Consider the following 21833-nt stretch of genomic DNA (forward strand, 5'->3'; position numbering starts at 1 on the left):
TTCTAGTAGCTCTGTTTTAAAAGGTAAAAAGAAACAAGTGTATTTAATTTGAACAATATATCTTATTTAACTTAATTATGTCCGAAGTATATTATCATTTCAACATGTCATCCATATAAAAAAATTAATGAGATATTTTACATTATTTTTTGTGCTAAGTTTTTGAAATCCAGTGTGTATTTTACACTCATAGCATATCTTGATTCAGAGTAGCTACATTTCAAGTGCCTAAGAGCACATGTGGCCAGTGGCTACCATATTGGATAGCCTTGCCGAAAACAGATGTTTCCCTCTGCAGGGCCATCTGCTAGCACGGTATCCAAACAGGCCCTCTGGCAGGGCCTGTGGCCAGGCAAGGTGGTGGCCGGAATGAGTCAGATCTGCTCCGAGCCTGTGTCCTCCACAAGGGCAGTTTCAGAACATTTGATGCCAAATTGGCTCCCTCTATTGGGGCCTTCCACCTCCAGGAAACCTCCAGCCTGGCTGGCCCTGCCCCAGGTCACCCTGCAGGACCTTCGCTGTTCCTCTGAGGGAAAGGCCAAGACCTTCAGCAAGGAACTGACTACAAAAGACCGTCAAGAGTAGGGGAAGGTGGTAGTGTCTCTGGGAAGAGTCCTGGCTTGGTCGAGGAGACTTCGGTAGTTTGAGAGGGCTTCCTGGAAGAGGGGTCCAAAGCCAAAGTATCACAGCAGAGGCACAGAAGCCTCAGCAGCAGTGAACATTTACCAGAGAGAAGAAGGCCTGGCTATCACCCAGCAGGTATCAACAAAGAGGGGATGTGTGGCTGGAGACACAGGGCTTCCCAGGCTCTGAAGGCCTCAAATGCCAGGGAGAAGTTTACCTTTATATCCGGGTGCCATGAGGAGCTACTGGAGGTCTAGAGCAGGAGCTGAGGGCCTCCTGGACTGGAGGAAGAGGATTCTCTCTGAGGCTCAGAAAGCACTAGGCATCATTTGGCCTGAATCCACCTTCCAACACAGGCTCAAATGCAAATTCTGACAGGTGCAATTCATTACCTCCTCCAGCTGCCCTCCTTGGCCCTGCAGAAGGGACTCATTCCTGGACCCTGGTCGTTCTTGGCTTGGCCATCTGTGAGTCTAATCTAAATCCCTCCAGTTGCAACTCAAATGTTTTCATCTGCAGAAGCGTGGGAGGGTGAGCAGGTGACTCTTTAGACCTAATGAGTTACTCTCTCGGGATAGGCACTGCAGGAAAGGCATAGGGACACAGAGGCTCCAGGGTGACCTGGGCTCCCAGGGATCCCTCAGGTTTTCAGGAACGAGCTCCTCCTCCTCCTCCTCTTCTCTCAAGTCCTGCTGTGAGTGACAAGTCCTTGGTTGCTCTGGGCATGGGTATCTCCTGAGGGCACACAGTCCTATCTCTCCAGCTACCCAGGCCTCCCTGGGGAACTGGGAACTGGGTCCTTGCTGCCACTGCTACTGTTCCTGAGTGTTCAGGAGTAGAGTTTAGAAGGTATGACTTTTTCAATCAGAGGAAGCCATGGTAAGGATCAGTAAGCTGCCCAGGGAATCCCAGAGTATCCACACCAAAAGAATTCCTGTTCTGATCTCCCTATACAGATAGAACAACTGAGGCCCAAAGAAGGAACAGAATCTGCCTAAGTAAGTTGGTGGGAGAGCAAGGATTTATGACTCCTGGTCCAGTGCTCATCAGGAGAGCCTTACTTTGCAGAAAGGTCCCCACACAGAATAACTCTGTGCTTACCTGTTGCGGAGTCTGAAATCTTGCCAGTTGAGCTTCAGTGCTCAGTTGACATGGTCCCCTGATGAAATGCCTCCCTTGGGAGGCAGTAACACCTTATGGGGGAATGATCTTATCACCTCCTTTTCAGTCTTCCGTGTGACCTCTTCTCTCCACCTCAGTTCCCCATCTGTAAAATGTGTCAGTGGGAGGACTTGAGGGAGGAGAGAAAGCAGATTTCCCAGAAGTAGAGCCAAGCCATGGCCAAGCTGGGGGGCAGACAGCTCTGGATCCCAGGATGTGGGTCACCCCATGTGCCCCCTAAATTGCAAGGGGCGTGATGCTGGGCCCAAACCGGCAGGGACAGATGACTGGAAGAATCTCCCAAGACCCCCAGACCTTTGCCCATCAGTGTGACAGGAGAATACCTGGGCTGAATTTCCAGCCAGCCCGATGTAATGGGGGCTCAGAGCTGGATTGAAATGATTTATAGAAAATAAGTAATTCCATGTGTTTCACATACCCAATTCCGTGAACTATGACCCATAGGACAAAGGGTCATTGTCTGCACTGCACTTTAGAAGTCAGTGCTTGGAAATGATTTCTCTCCTAGGAGGGCAGAGCTCTAATGGCATAATTTGAGGCAGAGGCAGGTGAGCTGAAAAGGTATTTTGGGGGCAGCCAAGCCTTTGAAGCCCCAGCCCCAGCACTAAATCTGGAAGCCTGTGGTTTCTGGGGGCAGGCAAAGGGACCTGGAAGGGAGCTCCTCACTCCTGTGCAGCTCAGGTCTACTAGGTGCAGAGCTGATCACATGGGCCCCATGACCCCAGGTTGGGGGTGGAGGACTCTGTGCCAATCTGGCTGCTTTAGCTCGTGCCAGTGGTGGCTCCAGCCACTCCCAGGGGCTCAGATCAGGGCAGCAGCAGCCAGCTCTACAGCCGTGGGGGGCGCCTCCCTCAATCCCAGGGCTCCCTGAGGTCAGAGGTCATGCTGAGGAAAGAAAGCCAGGTGTGTGGCTGCAGGCAAGAGCTTGATCAACCTCAGCCAAATTTACTAAGCCCTTGCTGTAAAGCTGAGGCCTCTAGAGATGGACCCTCAGTGCCCGTGGCACACAGGACTTAGCCATGTCAGGAAATGTCAGGCTTCGGAATTTTCTTTTTCTGCCCCTTTTCACACTGACACCCGGGAAAACTGGGGTTGCTGCCATGGGAACAGGAATAGCCAATGTTTAGGGTTTCCACTAGCAGACTCAGAACCCCCACCCCAAAACCTTTTTGCTTTAGCATAATTTCAGACTTAAGAAAAGTTTAAAAAATAATACAGTGAATATACTATAGACTGGTACTGGACTCCACATTTTATCACATTTGCTTTCTCTCTCTCCCTCTCTCTCTCCATATGTATACATTTTTTTTTCCAGTGGCTTTCCTAAAAATGAGGACATTCTCTTATATAACCACAGTATAAGAATCAAAAGCAGGAAATTAACATTATTATGTTATCATTTTTTTAAATTTTTTAAAAAAATTTTGGAAAAAATTGTTTAATGTTTATTTATTTTTGAGAGAGAGAGAGACAGAGCGCAAGGTGGGGAGGGGCAGAGAGACACAGAATCCAAAGCAGGCTGACAGTGCCTGACACGGGGCTCGAAACCACGAACCCTGAGATTGTGATCCGAGCTGAAGTCAGACGTGCAACTGACTGAGCCACCCAGGCGCCCCAATATTGTTATGTTACTATTATCCAATCAACGTACCTTATTCATACTGTGCTAATTGTCCCAATAATGTCTTTTGTAACAATAACAACAAAAAATCCCAGATCATATCTTGCATTCAGTTGTCCAGTCCATTTAGTGTCCTTTTCTTTGGTCAGTTCCTCTGTCTTTGTCTTTCACAACATTGGTATGATCAGAGGGTACAGGCCAGTTAGTAGTAGGATGTCCCTCAGCTGGGTTTGTCGGGTGTTTCTTCATGAGGAGACTCGGGTTATTTGGTTTTCATAGGAATATCACAAGAAAGGATCCCACGTTGTTCTTAGGTAGATGATGCTGATTTGTCTCATTACTGGTGATGTAACTTTTTGTTTTTGGTTTAATTGAAGCACAACATATATACAGAGAAGTACATATGCTTGATGAACTTTCACAGTCTGAACACACCTATGGAACCAGCACTTAGGTCAGCAATAGCACATCTCCAGCACCCCCCCCACCCCTACATCTTCATCAAGTTCCTACCTCCCAAAAGTACTCACCATCCTGACTCCTAATAGCATAAATTACATTTGTCTGGTTTTGAACTTCAAATAAATGAAATCATTCATTCCAGAAACCTCTTTAGTTTCTGGATTTTTGGCTCATATTATGTCTACAAGATTCTCAGAGCCTACTTTTTTTTTTCCAGAGCCTACTTTTTATAATAATAAATGCACTACCTCCTACTATGAGCCTTCAGTGAAAATCAAAGAAAATACAATTTATCTACACACTTGATTCCAAAAAATTACTTTAATGCCTTAGTTGTAATATAAAGGACAGCCCTTTATAATACATGTTTATATACACAAAAAGCATAATATTCAATAAAATAATAGGTGTTTCAGAACATAAATGCTAGCTCACAAGGTTGTGATGAGGTCTTCTGAGGCTTGTACCTATATTCAGAAGCCTGAGAACATGGCAACTACAAATTAATTCCAGCCCAAGGGACATGAGTATTGCTGCCTTCAGGATATGATTTTCCCAGACAGTGAACTCCTCTATTTTTTAGAACAGACATGAAAATATCCCATCTACTCACTGAATTTGAAAAATTTGTGTATTCATTGTACAATATTTTATAAGTCATCACATTCTAAAATGTTTTAATGTTTATTTATTTTTGAGAGAGAGAGAGAGAGAGTGAGCAGGGGAGGGGCAGAGAGAGAGGGAGACAGAATCCGAAGCAGGCCCGGCTCTGTCACCACAAAGTCTGATGTGGGGCTCAAACTCATGAACCGCAAGATCATGACCTGAGCCAAAGTCAGACACTCAACCAACTGAGCCACCCAGGTGCCCCTAAGTCATCATATTTTAACTCATAGGAGGTGACATTTTGTCTCTTAAGATTATGAGTGGAACAATGCTCAAATTAGGCATAAGTGGTAAAATTCCAGGCAACATAAAGTACAATAATTCACTATATATTAAAACTGTGCAAGCATTACTCTGTGTTTCCAAATAAAATGGAACAAAGCTGCATGGAATGAATAAGTCACAGGGATAAAACACAGAGCATAGGGAATATAGTCAATGGTATTGTAATAGTGTACTATGATGATAGATGGTTCTAAGCTTGTGGTGAGCATAACGGAATGTACAGATTTGTTCACCATGTTGCACAAATGAAACATTGTAAATCAACTATACTTCAGTTTAAAAAAAGAATTAAAAAATATTTTTTAATGTTTCTTTATTTTTGAGAGAGAGTGTGTGAGAGAGAGACAGGGTGTGGGTGGGGGAGGGGCAGAGGACAAAGGAGACCTAGAATGCGAAGCAGTCTCCAGGCTCTGAGCTGTCAGCACAAAGCCTGACACAGGGCTCGAACCCAGGAACCGTGAGATCATGACCTGAGCCAAAGTCAGACACTTAGCCGACTGAGCTATTCAGGTGCCCCTAAAAAAAGAATTTTAAAAAAGGAACAATGTTGCAGGCTTAGATGAAGATAAACAGATTCTTCACCTGTTTGAATATCCAGGTGAGATGTTGGAAGGTAGGGCAGGTCTCAGATAATCCTTTGTTATGCGAAACTGTCCTGTAGGACTTCTAGCACCCCTGACAACCCCAAATGCCAGGGTTCTCCCCAACCGTGTGACAACTGTCCCCTAGATGCCCTACATGCTCTCTGGGGTGTACCACAAGTCTAGGGGACAAAAGAGGAGGCCATCTGGAGGTCAAAGAACCACAGGGAGGGGCACCTGAGTAGGGCACAGGGTAGAGGATTGGCAGAGCCTGAAGGAAGTAAGGGCCCAGGTGACAGAACTAACGGGGGACTATAAGGTAGATCCTCTCCGTAGGCAGCTCCTGAGGGAGTAGGTCGGTCCTAAAGATGGAGGGTTGCAGATCCTGTGTGGACTTTGCTACCTATCACTGAGTCTTCCTTTGTAGGAGGCCACAGGACCTACACTTTCCTGGGCCCTGCATGGATACCTGCTCAACTACTCTGAGCCCCCTCAGGAACTGCACCTCCTAACAGACATAAGGGACCCCATCAGCTGCAGCCCCGATGGGGGCCTCCATGAGCTGAAAACCCATCTAAGCCACACACTGAAAGGATTATGGGGCCTTCACATATGTAATTAAATATAAGAACAGTACAAGATGATACTAAACTGATAGGTAACTATGAGGAAGGTAAACATAATTCTGATTTCTCTCATCACACTTTTATTTTAATAAAATATGAACTAACCTATTATTTTAAGGCACCTTCCTTTGGACTCCCTGAGAACATGCTCCACGTGCCTGTGGCATGACCCACCAGTGAACACAATCCGTGAATTGTCTTTTTTTTTTTTTTTCATGAATTGACTCACTTAATTAACTCATTTCCTGAATTGACTCAAGACCTTTTGAAGTGGGTACCATTCTTATTCCCATTTTGCCGATGAGATACTGAGGATCAGATTGAGATACTTGCTCCAGGTCACATAGTTGGAGCTGGGGCCGGATTGGCCTACCTTGGAACCAAGTCTATGCCACCACTCTCCGGGCTCCTTGAAAGGCATTAGTCGGTCTCCCCACTAATGACAGTATCACAATAAGCATTGTGGAATGATGCATACAAGTGTGCGCACACACACACACACTCCCTCCACCAGCTCTAGGCAGTGAGATGCTCAGGTGCTTCCTGCAGTGTATTTACGCCCCCTTGTGGCCACGTGTGAGCCTGTAGCTTGGTCTCTGGTCCATCTTCGTATTCACTAGCAAGAGCCCAGCCTAGCCATGCTAGGAAAGAACCCTTGCCCAGCCGGTTACCACTTGTCAAAATATTTAAAATATTTTTGCTGCTGTTTGTGCTCCTGCTTTGCTTGACACCCTAAGCTCTTGCTTCTTCTGCTGTCCAGGGCCTCCAGTGCTGGGTGAAGCACGCAACTTGTCAGTGCCACTGAGCACCACTGGGCTCTTGGGGAAAGGGCATGTGGAGGCCTGAGGTAATGGCCCCACTGTTTGCCAAAGGTATGGAGGATGGGGAGGGCACTCCTGGGAGGGGGGGAACAGCAGGGGCTTTGCCCTGGGAATCGACGGTAAGTGTGAAAATAAAAGGCTGAATTAAATTTGACCCAGTCTCCAGCATAGCCTGGGGATGGGGGTGCCCTGATTACATTGACAGGTCCTAGTTCTTCAGACAGAAATAGCTTCAGAGCCAAGAAAGGAGGACAGCTCTGCTTCAGCACCCTCACATACTCCTTTCTGCCCCCATTCTGTAGTCACTATACAGCTAGGAGGAGGGATATGCCCCCACAACATACATGGGAATGGCTGCCCCCATTCAGCAGATGGAGATACAGAGGCTCTAAATTTGACTGAGGTCCGTTGCCCAAGTCATGCATCCGGTTAATGACAGCACTGGGGTTCTCATGTCTGCCTGACCCGCAGTCCAGCCTCTGAAACCACCACATTACATGGGGTGCTTTGTGCTAGAGGAGGCTCTTGTCTTTTGGAAAAGCAGGTGTAAAAAAATGCTCAAGAGGGGCCTGGATGGCTCAGTTTGTTAAGCATCTGGCTTCGGCTCAGGTCATGATCTCACAGTTCAGGATTTCAAGCTCCAAGTCAGATTCTGCGCTGACAGCTCAGAGCCTGGAGCCTGCTTTGGATTTTGTGTCTCCCTCTCTTTCTCTCTCTCTCTGCCCCTCCCCCACTTGTGTGTACGCTCTCTCTCTCTCTCTCTCTCTCTCTCTCTCAAAAACAAATAAGTAAATTAGAAAAATTTTAAAAATTAAAATAAAAAGATGGCTAAACAAAAATACAGTATGCTGAGAGGGTAACTGTCTTCCCTCAGGAGAACTCTTCCTCTGGCTTCAGAGAAGCTCAAATTGGCCCCTCAGGCTATTAAATGTGGAAAGTTTCTAGAAGAGTGGCTTGGATGTGAGTCCAGAGAGTAGGACCCAGACTCTTCTTAGCCACAACCTTAAAGTGGGACCCCCAGGAACCTGGTGAAGTCAGTTCAGGTTTCTGGACTTTATTTTGTGCTTCGGATATATGGGCATCTCATGAAGTACATGGGTTCTGTTAGATGGGATTTAGCAAAAAGGAGGTTCATGGGGAAATGTTTGGAATTGCTGCAATAAAGTTGGATGAATTCCTTTTACTGCACCATTTCTCAGGGCCTTAACTAAGTTGTTCATTGTGAAGCTCTTCCAGGGGTGGATAGTAGAGACATGGTTCTTTTCTCTCAAAACATTTTCTGGGATGGTGCTCCATGGAGCACACTTTCAGAAGGCGTGGGTGAGATGATCTCAAGTTCTTTCCAGCTCTGGCCCAAGGGTTGGAGATGGGGCAGGCAGCCCTGGCCATAAAATTCAAGCCCTTCCCTTGGTTCACAAGGTGAAGACCTTTGTCCTTACCGTTCTCTCTCCATGGAATGCTCTTTCCCAGATAGGCCAGGCTCACTCTCTAACTTCCTTCAGATCTCTCTCCAAAGCCTATCTTATCAGAGGAACCTTCCCTGATTTCCAGACATAAAATAGCCCTCTGGTCCCCACCCCTCTCCCTAGCTGCCTCCCTTGCCCCTGAACAGCCCACTCTGCCTTCTTCTCTCCCACTCTTAGGTGTAAGTGTGTGGGACAGACATTATTGGGGGTTTTCCTGATTATTAAATACATGCTGCATGTTAAAAAAGAAAAAAAAGCATATAAAGAAATACATGGAAAAGGAAAGAATGTGAAAGTTTCATGACCCAGAGATAAGCATTGTTAACTGTCGGCATGTGTCCTGCTAGATTTTTCTTTGCACGCAGAGAGGCATGCACAAAGGAAAAAAGAGGAGAAGAAACGCATACATGAAATATCATTATTATCAAAACCAAACTCTCTGTTGTAATCTGGTTTTTCGTTTGATGTTCTGTCCTGTCCTAATAGCTCCTTCCTGGCCTTTCCAACCCCACATTTGGCATCTTGTTGGATGCTGGGGACAATTGCTCAGGTGACACTGCACCCCCCACCCCTGAACCTAGCTCACTGTGTTCTCTGGTCCCTCAAGGAGTTGCCCCTGGGCCTGAAAAGGGTGCTCCAGGTACCGGGGGTGGGGCCTCCGCAGGGATGGCACACAGCAGTGGCTGGGCACCCTCAGTTTCTTGGACAATGTCACAGGGTAGCACAAGCCACGCCACAGGCCCACTGCTTGCTGACTGAACCTATTCCATACCCTGCAGCTTCAAGAGAAAGCAGGAAAACCATGCGCCTCCAGGGGCTCCAGGGCTGTCTTCCAACTTCCTCTTGCCTCCTCTTACCCACACCAGACCCCTCGAGCTGTTCATCTGCTCCATTCCCAATTTACTTTCAAGAAAGAATATGAGTCATAGGCAACTTGGAGTGCTAGTGACAAGTACAAGGCCCACAAAATTGCCCCTTCCAAGCGAGGAGCTCTACAGAGGCCCAGAGAGAGGAAGTAAGTGACTGGGCCAGGATCACACAGCAAATAAGTGCCAGAACTGGGTCTTAGGCTTGGGACTTGAGGACGATGGAAAATTCTGGGTGTGCCAGTGGTTAAGTCTGAGTAGAGACAGCTGTGGGATGATGGTGGAAAAGGGAATGATTATTTTGGGGTCACAGGGGAAGACCTCTGGCCTACATCATCAGAGCCTTGGGTGCAGCTGATCTGTCAAACAGGTGAAAGACATTGATCTGCGTTTGGAGAAGCGTTAAAGAGACAGAAACACAGGTTGTATTTCCCCCAAAGGGTCTGCCCATCCTCCTCTAGTGAAGGGAAATCTTTAGCTTTGGCTCTATGAGCTAGGAGCTTAACACAACCACTTTGAGGCTTCCTAATTGCCCGCAAGCTCTGTTGCTTCAGAGCAGGTTTGAGAGGAGGGCTGAGACAAGATTTGTGTTTTTTAAAAATTCCCATGGGGCGCCTGGGTGGTTCAGTCGGTTAAGCTCAGGTCATGATCTTGTAGTTCATGAGTTCGAGCCCTGAGTCAGGTTCTGTGCTGACAGCTCAGAGCCTGGAGCCTGCTTCCTATTCTGTGTCTCGCTCTCTCTCTGCCCCTTCCCTGCTCACACTCTGTCTCTTTCTGTCTCTTAAAAATAAATACAACATTAAAAAAAAAATTCCCAAGCCTTTGTCACTATCATCCTCAAGACTTGTGAAATATGTCCTTGAGGTTGCTGCTCTGCAGGGAATGGTTACCGTTACCATTCCCTCTGAAGGAAAAGGGGCCCTGGGGAGGCGGGGGGGGGGGGGGGTGCGTACACACACGTGTGTCCATGTGCGTGGTCAATGTGGGAGGAGACAGTGCGAGGAAAAGTCACCTGTTTGGCCAGAGGTGGTGAAGTTGAATTACTTGATTTAGGATGACACTGGTCTGTGAGGCGACTGTCGGAGGGCACAGATGTGCTCAGATCAGCAGGAAGGCTTTTCTGGGTTTATTCAGTTGCACTGGGGAGCACTAAGGTCACAGAACTGCTCCAAGGGGAAGCACGTCTGCTTGGCCACAAAGAAAGATATCTGGGGTTTTTACAAACTCTTACAGATATCAGGCCTAGATGTATAGTTTTGACAGTTGGACAAAAAGCTATCTGCTACTCTCTCAGTTCCTCCTGACACAAGATAATCTCAGATCCAGCTTTCCTAACATTCCATGGAAGCCCCTATTTGTATGGCTATAAAATCAGGGAATTTTGCCAGAATCATCTAAGGGATCTAACTCCCTACTCCGGTTAGGCCTGTGGTTGTTTTTTAAAATATAGTTTTGCTGCTGCTGCTGCTGCTGCTGCTGCTGCTTCTCTCCCTCCTCCTCCTCTTTCTTCTTCTTGATTATACAAGAAATGCCAGATGGAGTAATATATGTGTATATTTACTGTAGAAAATTTCTCTTTCTCTCTCTCTCTCTCTGCCCCTCACTCATTTGTGCCCTCTTTCTCTCTCAAAAGAAAAGAAAAAGAAAATTTCTAATGTTTACCTTTGACTGCCTATTTAGGGTAAATTAAAATAAGTAGAATTGGAGCACCTGGGTGGTTGTGTCAGTTAAGCTGTCTAACTTCAGCTCAGGTCATGATCTCAAGGTTTATGGGTTTGAACGCCGAGTAGGGCTCTGTGCTGACAGCTCAGACCCTGAGCTTGCTTCAGATTCTATGTCTCCCTCTCTCTCTGTTCCTCCCCCGCTAATGCTCTGTCTCTGTCTCAAAAATAAATAAAACACATTTTAAAAAAAGAAGTAGAATTAGTGGATCAAAAATCTGTCCATTGGGTAGCCTCAATTTACACTCCTACCTGCCCAGAAGGCAATGCCTACTCACCAACATGAAGTACTAATCTGTTTTAATGATTGTCAGGTTGTTTGACAAAAACCAGTATCTTGTTTTAATTCTTATTTGCTTGGTTTTGACTGAGGCTGAATCTTTTTAAATTTCCTCAGAAAATGACAGCTGATCTGCTGCTTTTCCTTTCTTGAGGAGAGATCAGACCTTTTCCTTCATTTTTCTTCTTTTAAGACCTTGAGACAAGAAGCACTGGGAGACTGGCTGGGGTTCTTGGGCTAGCCATCATATGTTGGTGACGGAGCTAGCTACAGCCTCTAAACGAAAGCTCCAGTGCACACAAAATCTTCAAAGATACATTTTTACTTTGGAATTGTTGTGTGTGGTAACTTAAAAAAAACTCTGCGGTTTCAGACTTAGCAGGGTGATGTAATTTCTCTCAGGAAAGTGTGGTGGGGGCAGCCATCTGTGTGCCTCCAGTAGTCACCTCAGGCACCCATAAATGCCTGCAGATGAACTGATTAAACTGTGCTGACTCTGTCCTTAAGGATGACCCTTTGTCACCCCAAATGAACTATCTATACAAAACCTAAAAATAAAACTTACGCCCATTTATTTACAATGCCTTAGAGTTATCTTTACTTTCAGTCTGAAACAGCCTTCTCAATATCCAGGAAGAGAGATATTGCAAATTCTGACTTACCAGAAAACTTCCTGAAAGGGCCAAGGGTGAGTGGCAGTATAAACGTCAAACCAGATGCAAGTCTGACAGGAGCGGTATTATGGCAGGCATGTCCTCGGGTCCAGGTGGGCTGGCCAGGCTCTCCAGGTAAACCAGTGTGTCTCGCTTCCAGAAGACTACATTCTCAGGGCTCCAAGTGGCATTTCTGGTCTCTGCCTCCAGGGAAGGACTGTACTTGCCTTACGATAATAAGGAAGCAGGGGATAACTGGAATCCCACAATACTGAGGGACTGAGGGGTTATCTGGTGTCTTGGTTCTCAGTCTTTCTCAACCTACCAACCAGTAACCATTTCTAGTAACTGTCAGTGGTCAGATCAATATAAATGTCTTTTGAAGGCCCAACGGCCCCTGGGAACCAATGAAAACTTTAGAGCAGGAGTTTGAGTTCTAGAAGGGTCACTGCCTGTTCTGTACAGGAAGAGCAGCTGAGTCGTAAAGTGAACGTAGGGAGACCAGATGAGAGGATTGGAATAGGGTAGCTGGAGGCAAATGTGTGGATTGCAGAGATACTCGGGAGATAAGATTAGCAGGATTAGATAACAGGAGAGGGGCTGGAAAGAGGGAGCAGTTAAGACTCCCAGGATTCTGGTTGAGGCTATCTGGGAAGATGGTGGGGCCATTATTGGGTTAGGGTAGGAAAGGAAGGGCGAGTTTGGTAGGAAGGTGAGTTCTGAGCGAGATGTGTTCGAGGCGTACATAGGGGCTCCAAAGGAAGGCGTCCAAATGGTTGAACACAAGGCTGTGACGCTTGGGAGAGAGGTCTGGATTTGGTGGGCAAAGCAAAGGAGAGGAAACCGTGCGGCATTACTAACAGTAAAGAATTGGAGAGGATACTGGGTTCGGGGTGTGCAGAGTGTGGGCCATCAGGTGGCGGGGTAGCTCGGTCCCTGATTGCCTGGTCGCGTAGCCGGGAACTCTGCTCACCCACGGTCGGAGCCCAGAAGGGTGCGGATGGGTGGGGAGGAACTGGATTTAGCTCCTCCCGCCCTGCCTGCCCTGTCGCCCTCCTCAGCCATTGGGTAATTCTTCTGTCCGTCAAAGGCCCGCCTCCGCAGGTGAACCAATAAGAGCTGGAGAGAGGATGCTTCCTTCTCCATCTGGATCTGCACAAGGGGTCGCTTCAAGGAGGTGAGGCGGGAGTGGCGGCAGCCGCAGCACTGTGCGCAGGCGTGGAACTGACGGGACGGACCCGGTGGCAGTGGCGCAAGCTGGTGAGTGGGGAGCGAGGGTCCGAGGTAGGGAAGGGGGCGATCGCAGGATGGGGACCCCTCCAGCCCCGCCGGGCGTCCCCGGAGCCCAGCCCTCTGCGGCCGTCAGAATCGGTTCAGATGATGAGGTGGAAAGCGGAGGTGAGGTGAAATGAGGTGAGGGGGCGGGCCCGCAGTCACGGTCACCCCACCGCGCGCACGCGCCACGTGGGCTCTCGGACTCGCCAAGGACCCTTGGCTTCGGACCCCGGCACACGCACTAGCTGCGTTAGCCCTTGGAGCACCTCTGTGAGTTCGGCGCCTCGACTGAATTTCTCTATTTTACAGGCTGGGAAGCTGGAGCTCAGGGATGTGGCCGCGCCGGGGTACGGGCGCGATCGGGCTTGATAGACTCCAGAGATCGCACTCTTATCTATGAGGCTGTGGGGCAGAGACTTGAACTTGGGACCTGTGTTTTCTTCAGGGACGTGAAATTGTTTGGGTCCCGGCTGCGGCGGACCAACTTGCGTCCGGCGCTGCTCCCTGATTTCTCTGCAGGGCCCTGGAAGGGTGGGAGGTGCCAGGCGGCCTCTGTGGGCGTTGACCTACCGCTCCTGCCCCAAGTTCAGCGGGGTGGGCTGGCGGGGAGGAGGACGGTCCTCAGTTCTTGAGAGTTCCCAGTGCCCCAACAGACAAACTGGCAGAGGGCAGGTCTCCTGAACGAAATCCGAAAACACGTGGGAAACGCTCCTCTTAGGTCACCCGGGAAAATAGAAAATAGAGCAGGTTTTTTTGTTTGTTTTGCTTTGCTTTTTGTCTAAGAAGAGGTATCCTCAGCGTCTGTTGAAGGTGGTAGGAAACTGTTCCCTTCATGTCCTTGTGGAGGCAGATGTGAACATTTTGGAGATCAGTTTGGCATTATGAGTCTACACCCTTTGACCTACTGATTCCTCCTTTGGGAAATAAGTAGATTAAAACCTAAGTAGGGAAAAGGTTGGTGCATAAGGCAGTGCAATTTGGTGCTTTATCCATAGCCAGTAGAAACGACTTCTAAATCTACAACAATAGAGAACAGTTAAGGAAATTGAGATTGTTTATGCCAAAATAGGGTAGTACACATCCCTGAAATGTCTTTATCATGAATAAAATGCTTAAAAGGAAAAAAAAAAAAAAAGATTGTAAGTTGTGGTTTCAGTTGTATAAAAATGTATACAGAGTGACCAGAGGAGTCACTTAATGAGAAAAGTATAACCACCTTTTTGGAGCAGAAGGATCATATTTCATTGAATCCTCACAAAACCTTATAAGATGGGTATTCCCATCCCCCTGACAGACAGCTGGAGCTCAGGCAAGTGAAGCAGTGTGTCTGATGTTAGACAGCTGGTGTCACACCTGGTGTGCTGTTGGGCCTTTGGAAATGCTGCGTGTAGCCAGTATTTGAGGACCTGTTGTGTGTTGCATGGGGCTGGAGAGCCACTGGTGAGTAAGGGTTCCTGAATTCATGGAGCGTATAGACTAGTGGAGAAGCAGATAGATATTTAAATAAACACTTACAGTCTGTTGGGGAAAGTGAACCTGGGAGCTAGACACTGGGCTCTGGCAAGGGAAATATTTGGGAAGGAAAATATAAAGGGGCCCCTGGGTCAGCTGTGAGCAATGAGTGAGTTCTGTGGGGAAGCCTTCAGTGGCTCTGTATGAATGGAGAGCATATAAAAATCCCGTTTTTCTCATTTTCTGAAATGTTATTTATGCATTGTAATGGGAGGTAGGGAGACTTGCTTAAGTATTTTGAATTTAGTCAACTGTTTTACTATTTTTTAAAATTTTGTTTTTTGAGAGAGAGAGCTCAAAGAGAGAGAGAGAGCACAAGCAGGGGAGGGGCAGAAAGAGAGCAGGGGGATGAAGGATCCAAAGCAGGCTCCTCATTGACAGCAGAGAACCCGAAATCAGGAATTCAGGGTCAGGAACCATAAGATCACGACCTAAGCCGAAGCCGGTCACTTAACCCACAGAACCACCCAACTCTTTTAAAGTTTATCTTAAAACACTTTTGTTCAGAATGGTAGCAAAATAAATGTTTTCAGAAGTCTGTTTTTAAGAAATTAAATTTGAATTTTCTTCAACTCTTTAATTTTCAGGTTTAAAGAAAGCCCCTTTTGCGGAAGGAACACATTTGCCGGTATCGCTGCAAAATGTCAAGTACTTTGCCCTTCTGGATCTTAAATTCTGCAAGGAACAGCATTGCCACGTTACAAGGGGGCAGACGTTTGTATTCAAGGTGTGCCTCAAATAGAAATAAATCAAGATGGAGACTCTTTTCCCAGGGACCAGGCACCCTGAAGAGCAGTGCCCCGTGCAGTGGCTTTGCCCTGCAGAAAGCCTACAGACACACGTCAACAGAGGAAGACGATTTCCACTTGCAACTCAGCCCTGAGCAGGTAAATGAAGTGCTGCGAGCCGGTGAGTCGGCTCACAAGATCCTCGACCTCGTCAGTGGAGCCCCAAATTCAGTGTTACGGTTTGAGAGCAACCAACTGGCTGCCAATTCCCCAGTGGAGGACCGGCGAGGTGTGGCTTCCTGCCTGCAGACCAGCGGGCTGATGTTTGGCATCTTCGATGGACATGGTGGCCATGCATGTGCTCAAGCAGTGAGCGAGAGGCTCTTCTACTATGTGGCGGTGTCGCTGATGTCCCAGCAGACCCTGGAGCGGATGGAGGGAGCCATGGAAAGCATGAAGCCCCTGATGCCCATCCTGCAATGGCTCAAGCACCCAGGGGACAGTATCTACAAGGATGTCACATCAGTGCACCTTGATCACCTCCGTGTCTACTGGCAGGAACTGCTTGACCTGCACATGGAAATGGGACTCAACATTAAGGAAGCATTAATGTATTCCTTCCAGAGACTGGATTCTGACATCTCGCTGGAAGTCCAGGCCCCCCTGGAAGATGAGATGACGAGGAACCTTTCACTCCAGGTGGCCTTCTCTGGGGCTACAGCTTGCATGGCCCATGTTGATGGAGTTCACTTGCATGTGGCAAACGCTGGTGACTGTCGGGCCATCCTTGGGGTCCAGGAGGACAATGGCATGTGGTCTTGTCTGCCCCTCACACGCGACCACAATGCCTGGAACCAAGCTGAGCTGTCACGGCTAAAGAGGGAGCACCCTGAATCAGAGGACAGGACAGTCATTGTGGACAACAGGCTGCTGGGCGTGCTCATGCCCTGCAGGGCCTTCGGGGATGTCCAGCTGAAGTGGAGTAAAGAGCTGCAGCGCAGTGTCCTGGAGAGGGGCTTTGACACCGAGGCCCTCAACATTTACCAGTTCACCCCCCCACACTACCACACTCCACCCTACCTGACTGCTGAGCCTGAGGTCACCTACCACCGGCTGAGGCCCCAGGATAAGTTCCTTGTGTTGGCCTCAGATGGCCTGTGGGACGTGCTGGACAATGAGGATGTGGTGAGGCTGGTGGTGGAGCACCTGGCAGAAGCAAGTCGGCACAAGCCGGACCTGGCCCAGAGACCCGCCAACCTAGGACTCATGCAGAGCCTGCTGCAGCAGAGGAGAGCCCAGGGGCTGTGCGCGGCCGACCAAAATGCAGCCACGCGTCTGATCAGACACGCCATAGGGAGCAATGAGTATGGGGAGATGGAACCGGAGCGGCTAACAGCGATGCTGACTTTGCCAGAGGACTTGGCGAGGATGTACAGGGATGACATCACTGTCACCGTGGTGTATTTTAACTCAGACTCAATTGACGCATATTACAAAGGGGGTTAAGAGTGTCCTGTATTGCCAAGGTTAACTTAAATGCTTTTCTAAGACATTTTCATTTACTCTTAAACTGGCTATTCAGACCTTACTGTTAAAAAGGCAGGCCGAGGTAGCTGGGCTTAATAATAGACTGACGTGAGGAAAAGCCAGGCTCGGTTTAAAAACAGTAGCAGTGATTTCATGCCAGTGTGTTTTGGTCACCGCTTCTGCGTAGAGAGGGCAGAGCATTGAGACCATAGAATTGGCTTGGGCCCATAGCCAAAGTCCTTTTATAAAGACGTTGTTGTCGTTAAGCCATCATCAGCCTGAGCCTTCAAAGGGTAAATGTAATCATCGTCCTAAGACTATGAAGAACTTCGGGATTTCCTGATGTTGTGCAGAATCTGCAAACTTGGTAGTTTTCCTCAATTTACAATCGCAGACTTATTTTTAAATGACTAAGACCTAGGTTTACAGAGAATACTCTTTTCTATGCAATATTCTAACTTTTTGTGTGATTATACTTGTGAAAACATTTTGTGATGCTGCATCCTGGTGTGTTTTTGTTTATGTTAGAACAGTCCTCAAACTTGCAAACAGGCCTGCTGTAAGCATGCTTGGGATGATTTGTCTTGGTTTTCAGCTGAGAGTGAGAGGGGCGAGGCCTCTGGACCAGCTGATGAATTGACTCGTGCCACTTGTGATACCTTCCACTGTGTCCCACCCCTTGAACCTTGAGCCATACTAGAAGGTAACTTCTATCTAAGCCTTAACTCCTCGCCTTCCCGGCATTAATAAAATATGCTCCAGGGCTTAGCCTCTGTGGGGCTATTTATAGCACTTAGCCTTTCTGATTATACCTCTCAAATGTTCTTCTGTTCATTCCACCTAATATTCCTACCTCTGCTCTGCCAAACTCCCTCACTCCACTGCTACTGACTATATGCACGCAATATTGTCTGGAAAGAAGGCTCCCTCTTCAAATGGTTATAGGGGAGGAAAAAATGCGATTGTGTAATATGGTAGTTGTGACAGATGTGCAGGCAGGACTGGCTTATGCAGTGGATTATGGACCTAAGATTCAGCCCAAATCTGGACAGGTGAAAACATGAAGAGCTTGAGAAGTCACTAACCAGGGCTGCCTGTCTGTGTCCCGAGAGGCAGTGGGGAAGAAGGAGGGAGATTTGTCGGACGGGATGCTTGCCCTAGACTGTGGGATAAACCGCCATGGCTTCTCCTCAGGAGCCAGACCATATTTAGTATAGGAGTTGGGGCAAAAATAAAACTGCAACCTGTAATGGCTTCTGTGGGCAGCACAGTCTTTGTGTTTATTTCAAATTAAACCACGTGGGTCCTTTTTGGGGGAAAGAATTTCGTGTTCTCGTGAAATGCTGCGGCATTTACACAACAGGAAATGTGTCCCTAAATGGAAACACAAATATAATCCCACAAAGCTGACAGTTCTGTCTTCCTGCACTACGTTAGTTGATCCCTCTCCTCATCTTCCACCTTGTACCATCCACTGAAAGAAACAAGCAAGTTTGACTTTTCACGTCCCAGTGATACTCATTCAAGTCTTGGAGTGCTTTTAACTTGGGGACATTTCCCTGTCTGTTTTCCAGTGCAGCTGTTCAGTGATTGGGCTTCAGCTCCAGTCAGTGCTTAAGCCTTGGTCCTTTTATTCTGAAATCATTAGTGTTCCTTTCGACCTCCTGGATCATAACCGAGAAATAAAACGTGAATGACTGCCATTGTGCTTGCATGAAGGTTTGTTGCTAAAGTTGAAGACTGCTTGTCTGCCATCCTTTGTTCTTTATGTCAGCTAAACCCTGGCACACCGTCGGAGCATTTACAGGGATTACAGAGTGTATGAATCCCGTTTTGGAGCCTAGCAAAGGTCATAAAAAAATGCGTCTGACTCAGTAACTTGCGGGACAGCTGAGAGAACACAGACTTCCCACCTGCTTCTCCAAGCTTATCTGTGTTTTTTCTCTGCCTAATATATTTCCCGCTTTCTAATCGTAGTATATCGAGATGGAAGAAAGGCCAGTTTATTGTCTGCCCTTTTCTACTGTGGACTCTGTCAGCTCTTTCCATGAATGCTCCAAGGAGAGTCTCCTGGTTAACCCCCAGCATGTCTGTCTCCTTAACCACAATTCTGGTGTCTGTGGCCTCTCTGAGACATGGGCTACTGCCAGAGGACACTGGAATTTGAGAGGGGGGTGGTGGTACTTGTCAGTCTTCTAAAGCATTTATTATTCCTTTTAGTAAAGATTTCCATATTGAGACATCTAAAATCAACTAAAAAATAAGATTGAACATTTAATATTTTGGATATACCTTGAATAAAGTATGCTTTGGTTCTTTAAATTGCATATAATTTTAGGGAAGAAACTTTATAATATTGGCATAATTTAGATATTGTTTTATGTATAAATATCACAGCTCCGCTAACTGGGAATTGGTCAAAATGGTTGAGAAGATTGTATTAGTTTTAAATGCAGGTTAGTAGCCTCAGTCAAGTTACTTAGATTGGGTTTTCTGAAATATTATTTGTAACATTAAAGCTAATTTGTTATATATTAAAAAAAGCTAGGGGCGCCTGGGTGGCGCAGTCGGTTAAGCGTCCGACTTCAGCCAGGTCACGATCTCGCGGTCCGTGAGTTCGAGCCCCGCGTCAGGCTCTGGGCTGATGGCTCGGAGCCTGGAGCCTGTTTCCGATTCTGTGTCTCCCTCTCTGCCCCTCCCCCGTTCATGCTCTGTCTCTCTCTGTCCCAAAAAATAAATAAAAAAAAACGTTGAAAAAAAAAAATTAAAAAAAAAAAAAAAAAGCTAATGTGTTATAATGAAAATGTGAACTTTGAGGTATGTTAATATATAAACACAGTTTTCCAGAAGTATGATTGGCCTAAAAGGTCTTTAGTATTGGGCACACTGGGTAAAAGTTCAGGCTAAACACAACTGAGCTGGCACCCTTTTAGGCATAAGAGAAATATAAACAGCTTGAACTTGAGTCAGTTAAAGAAGAAAATAATGGATTGTATGGAATAAGAATATGTGTTCAGAATGAATCTGGCTTGACTCTTTCGTCCATCGGTCCCTGGTAACCTATCTTCATTTGACAGTTCTTGGGAGGCCTTGCCTTCCCAGATTAAACCAGAGTATCTTGGAACTGAGCCATCCTAGTTTCATCTTAAAGTGGTGCATTTGTCTCTGAACATGACTCCTTCCCCTGGTGGAAAAAGCCCAAGTAGGTTTGGAGCTGGGGTCTAAAGGCTGGTGGTACAGCTGTCATGCAAGCAGCCTCGTGCATCGCCGAGGGGGAAAGGACTGCTGTGCAACCATTTCCCAAGCAGCCTGGAGCTCCATCCCTTATACTTTGGGCACCTGATGTTGAACTTGCTTCCTGGAAAATAATTTGTTATCAAGCATTTACTTGGACAAATTACTAACCATGTTCCTTAATATTTACTGACATTTGTATTTTAAGCTGTACTCCCATGATCTTATTTGACATTGATTTTTTGACTATTAGAGATATTTAAATGAAACTCGTAAATAAAAGGCAAAATGAAATTTGGTTTCTTTTGGTTTGATATTAATTTCTTTAGGTCTGTAGGGTGCTAGATTACACCAGCCCTTGTTTCACCACCTTTATCTGGCCATGGAAGACTTTAGTCTGTAAGAATCCACCCCGACAAAGGAGAGGTCTTCTCTGCAAATTTGTGATGGCTGCTGACCACACGGGAAGTGCTCACTGAGTGTTAACTATGTGTGTGAGCACCTGAAATGAAGGAAAAGGAAATTAAGGCTTTTGTTCTAAGGGTCTCCCCACACTCAGTGCCAAGGCCTGCTGGGATTTCATATTTAACTGAGCTTGTGAAACCAGCTTTTGTTAAATGCAGAGCCAGCTTTGGGGAAACGTTCCAGACAGCTACTTCCATAGTGTTGGAGACCCTCTCCACCTCTTCCCACCACCCTCCCCCGCCCCCGCACCTGAGCTGTATCTCCCTGCTGCTGGAGAGATGAAGTTCCTAAGGACGGCCTCTATGGGTGCTTCTTAAAATGCAATCCAACTATTAAGTTATTAACACTTTAGGGTGGACTTGAAGAAGAGCAGATTTGAGGGAGGGAAAAGTGGAAAAGGGGATGTCTGAGGTTTGATGAGGGTAACAGGAAGAGCTATTTCCCTCTTTTTAATGACATAAAACAAGCCCAGAGACTGAAAAACTTGCCCCTGACATCATGGTAGGGCCAGGATTTGAACCGAGTCCACAGACCATCCACTTGTCCCTATACTGGCCCCTTTAGAAAGGGAACGTGATGCATGAAAAATCTTTTCATTGCACAGTTTTGGCCCAGGGTGGGTGGGGATGGGATAGAAAAGTAGGTGGTGCTGAAAACAAGCTAGATATACTTAACATATGTGTTCCAATATCCCATCATTTCGGAACACGATAAAAATATAAGGGGAAAAATACAAGGGAAACAGAATTAAATTTTAAAAATTGAGTTCTTTGGGCTCTTTCCAGGGGGAGGAAGTAAATTTATGCTATTTCTTTCATCTCTATAGATTTTTTGTTTTTATTTTACTTGATGCTACTCAATGCCCTAAAGTAGTTCCTGTCCTGCTGATTGTAGAATGAGTGAAGAAGGATTGGGGGAGGGACAGATGGGTGGATGATTAAGGGAGCAGCAGATAAGAGGAACCAGCAAAAGAGAGGTCAGAGGAGTAGCAGGAAAACTGTGAGTGGTGGTGTAACAGTGAGGAGAGGGGTCAGGAGCTCTGTTACCAGAAAAACTGCGGGTGTGGATAGATGGAAATGAACAAGTGATTTTAAAGGCATCGCTAAGGAGAGGAATTCTCATTTGGGACTCAGGACACAGGATGGGCCTGGCTGCGAGGTGGAGATGATGGGTTGGCTCTGTGACAAGAGGCTGGCTGAGTTGCTGGGATGACCCTTCCCCTGAGACAAAGGTGTGCA

The 21833-nt window shown here is 46.9% G+C and overlaps 1 protein-coding gene and 1 long non-coding RNA gene across 2 annotated transcripts; one reads left to right on the plus strand and one right to left on the minus strand.

The window, feature by feature from the left end:
* Positions 1 to 1653: 1653 nt before the first annotated feature.
* Positions 1654 to 12361, minus strand: LOC125916638 (uncharacterized). The gene is made up of 3 exons (XR_007455996.1): positions 11864 to 12361; positions 3458 to 3862; positions 1654 to 1891 (listed from the first exon to the last, which is right to left on the minus strand). It is a non-coding gene; the product is annotated as an uncharacterized LOC125916638 (long non-coding RNA).
* A 679-nt stretch (positions 12362 to 13040) lies between these two features.
* PDP2 (pyruvate dehydrogenase phosphatase catalytic subunit 2) lies at positions 13041 to 19440 on the plus strand. Its single transcript, XM_049622964.1, has 2 exons — positions 13041 to 13114; positions 15229 to 19440. Exon 2 carries the CDS (start codon positions 15283 to 15285, stop codon positions 16873 to 16875), a length of 1593 nt encoding a protein of 530 aa, XP_049478921.1. The 5' UTR covers positions 13041 to 13114; positions 15229 to 15282; the 3' UTR covers positions 16876 to 19440.
* The last annotated feature ends 2393 nt before the right edge of the window (positions 19441 to 21833 follow it).

Source organism: Panthera uncia, assembly GCF_023721935.1.
Source record: "Panthera uncia isolate 11264 chromosome E2 unlocalized genomic scaffold, Puncia_PCG_1.0 HiC_scaffold_20, whole genome shotgun sequence".
In the NCBI taxonomy this organism is placed as follows: Eukaryota; Metazoa; Chordata; class Mammalia; order Carnivora; family Felidae; genus Panthera; species Panthera uncia.

Bases quoted from the DNA above. Each gene is read 5' to 3' on its own strand.
- PDP2 (XM_049622964.1), top strand. From the start codon at position 15,283: ATGTCAAGTACTTTGCCCTTCTGGATCTTAAATTCTGCAAGGAACAGC.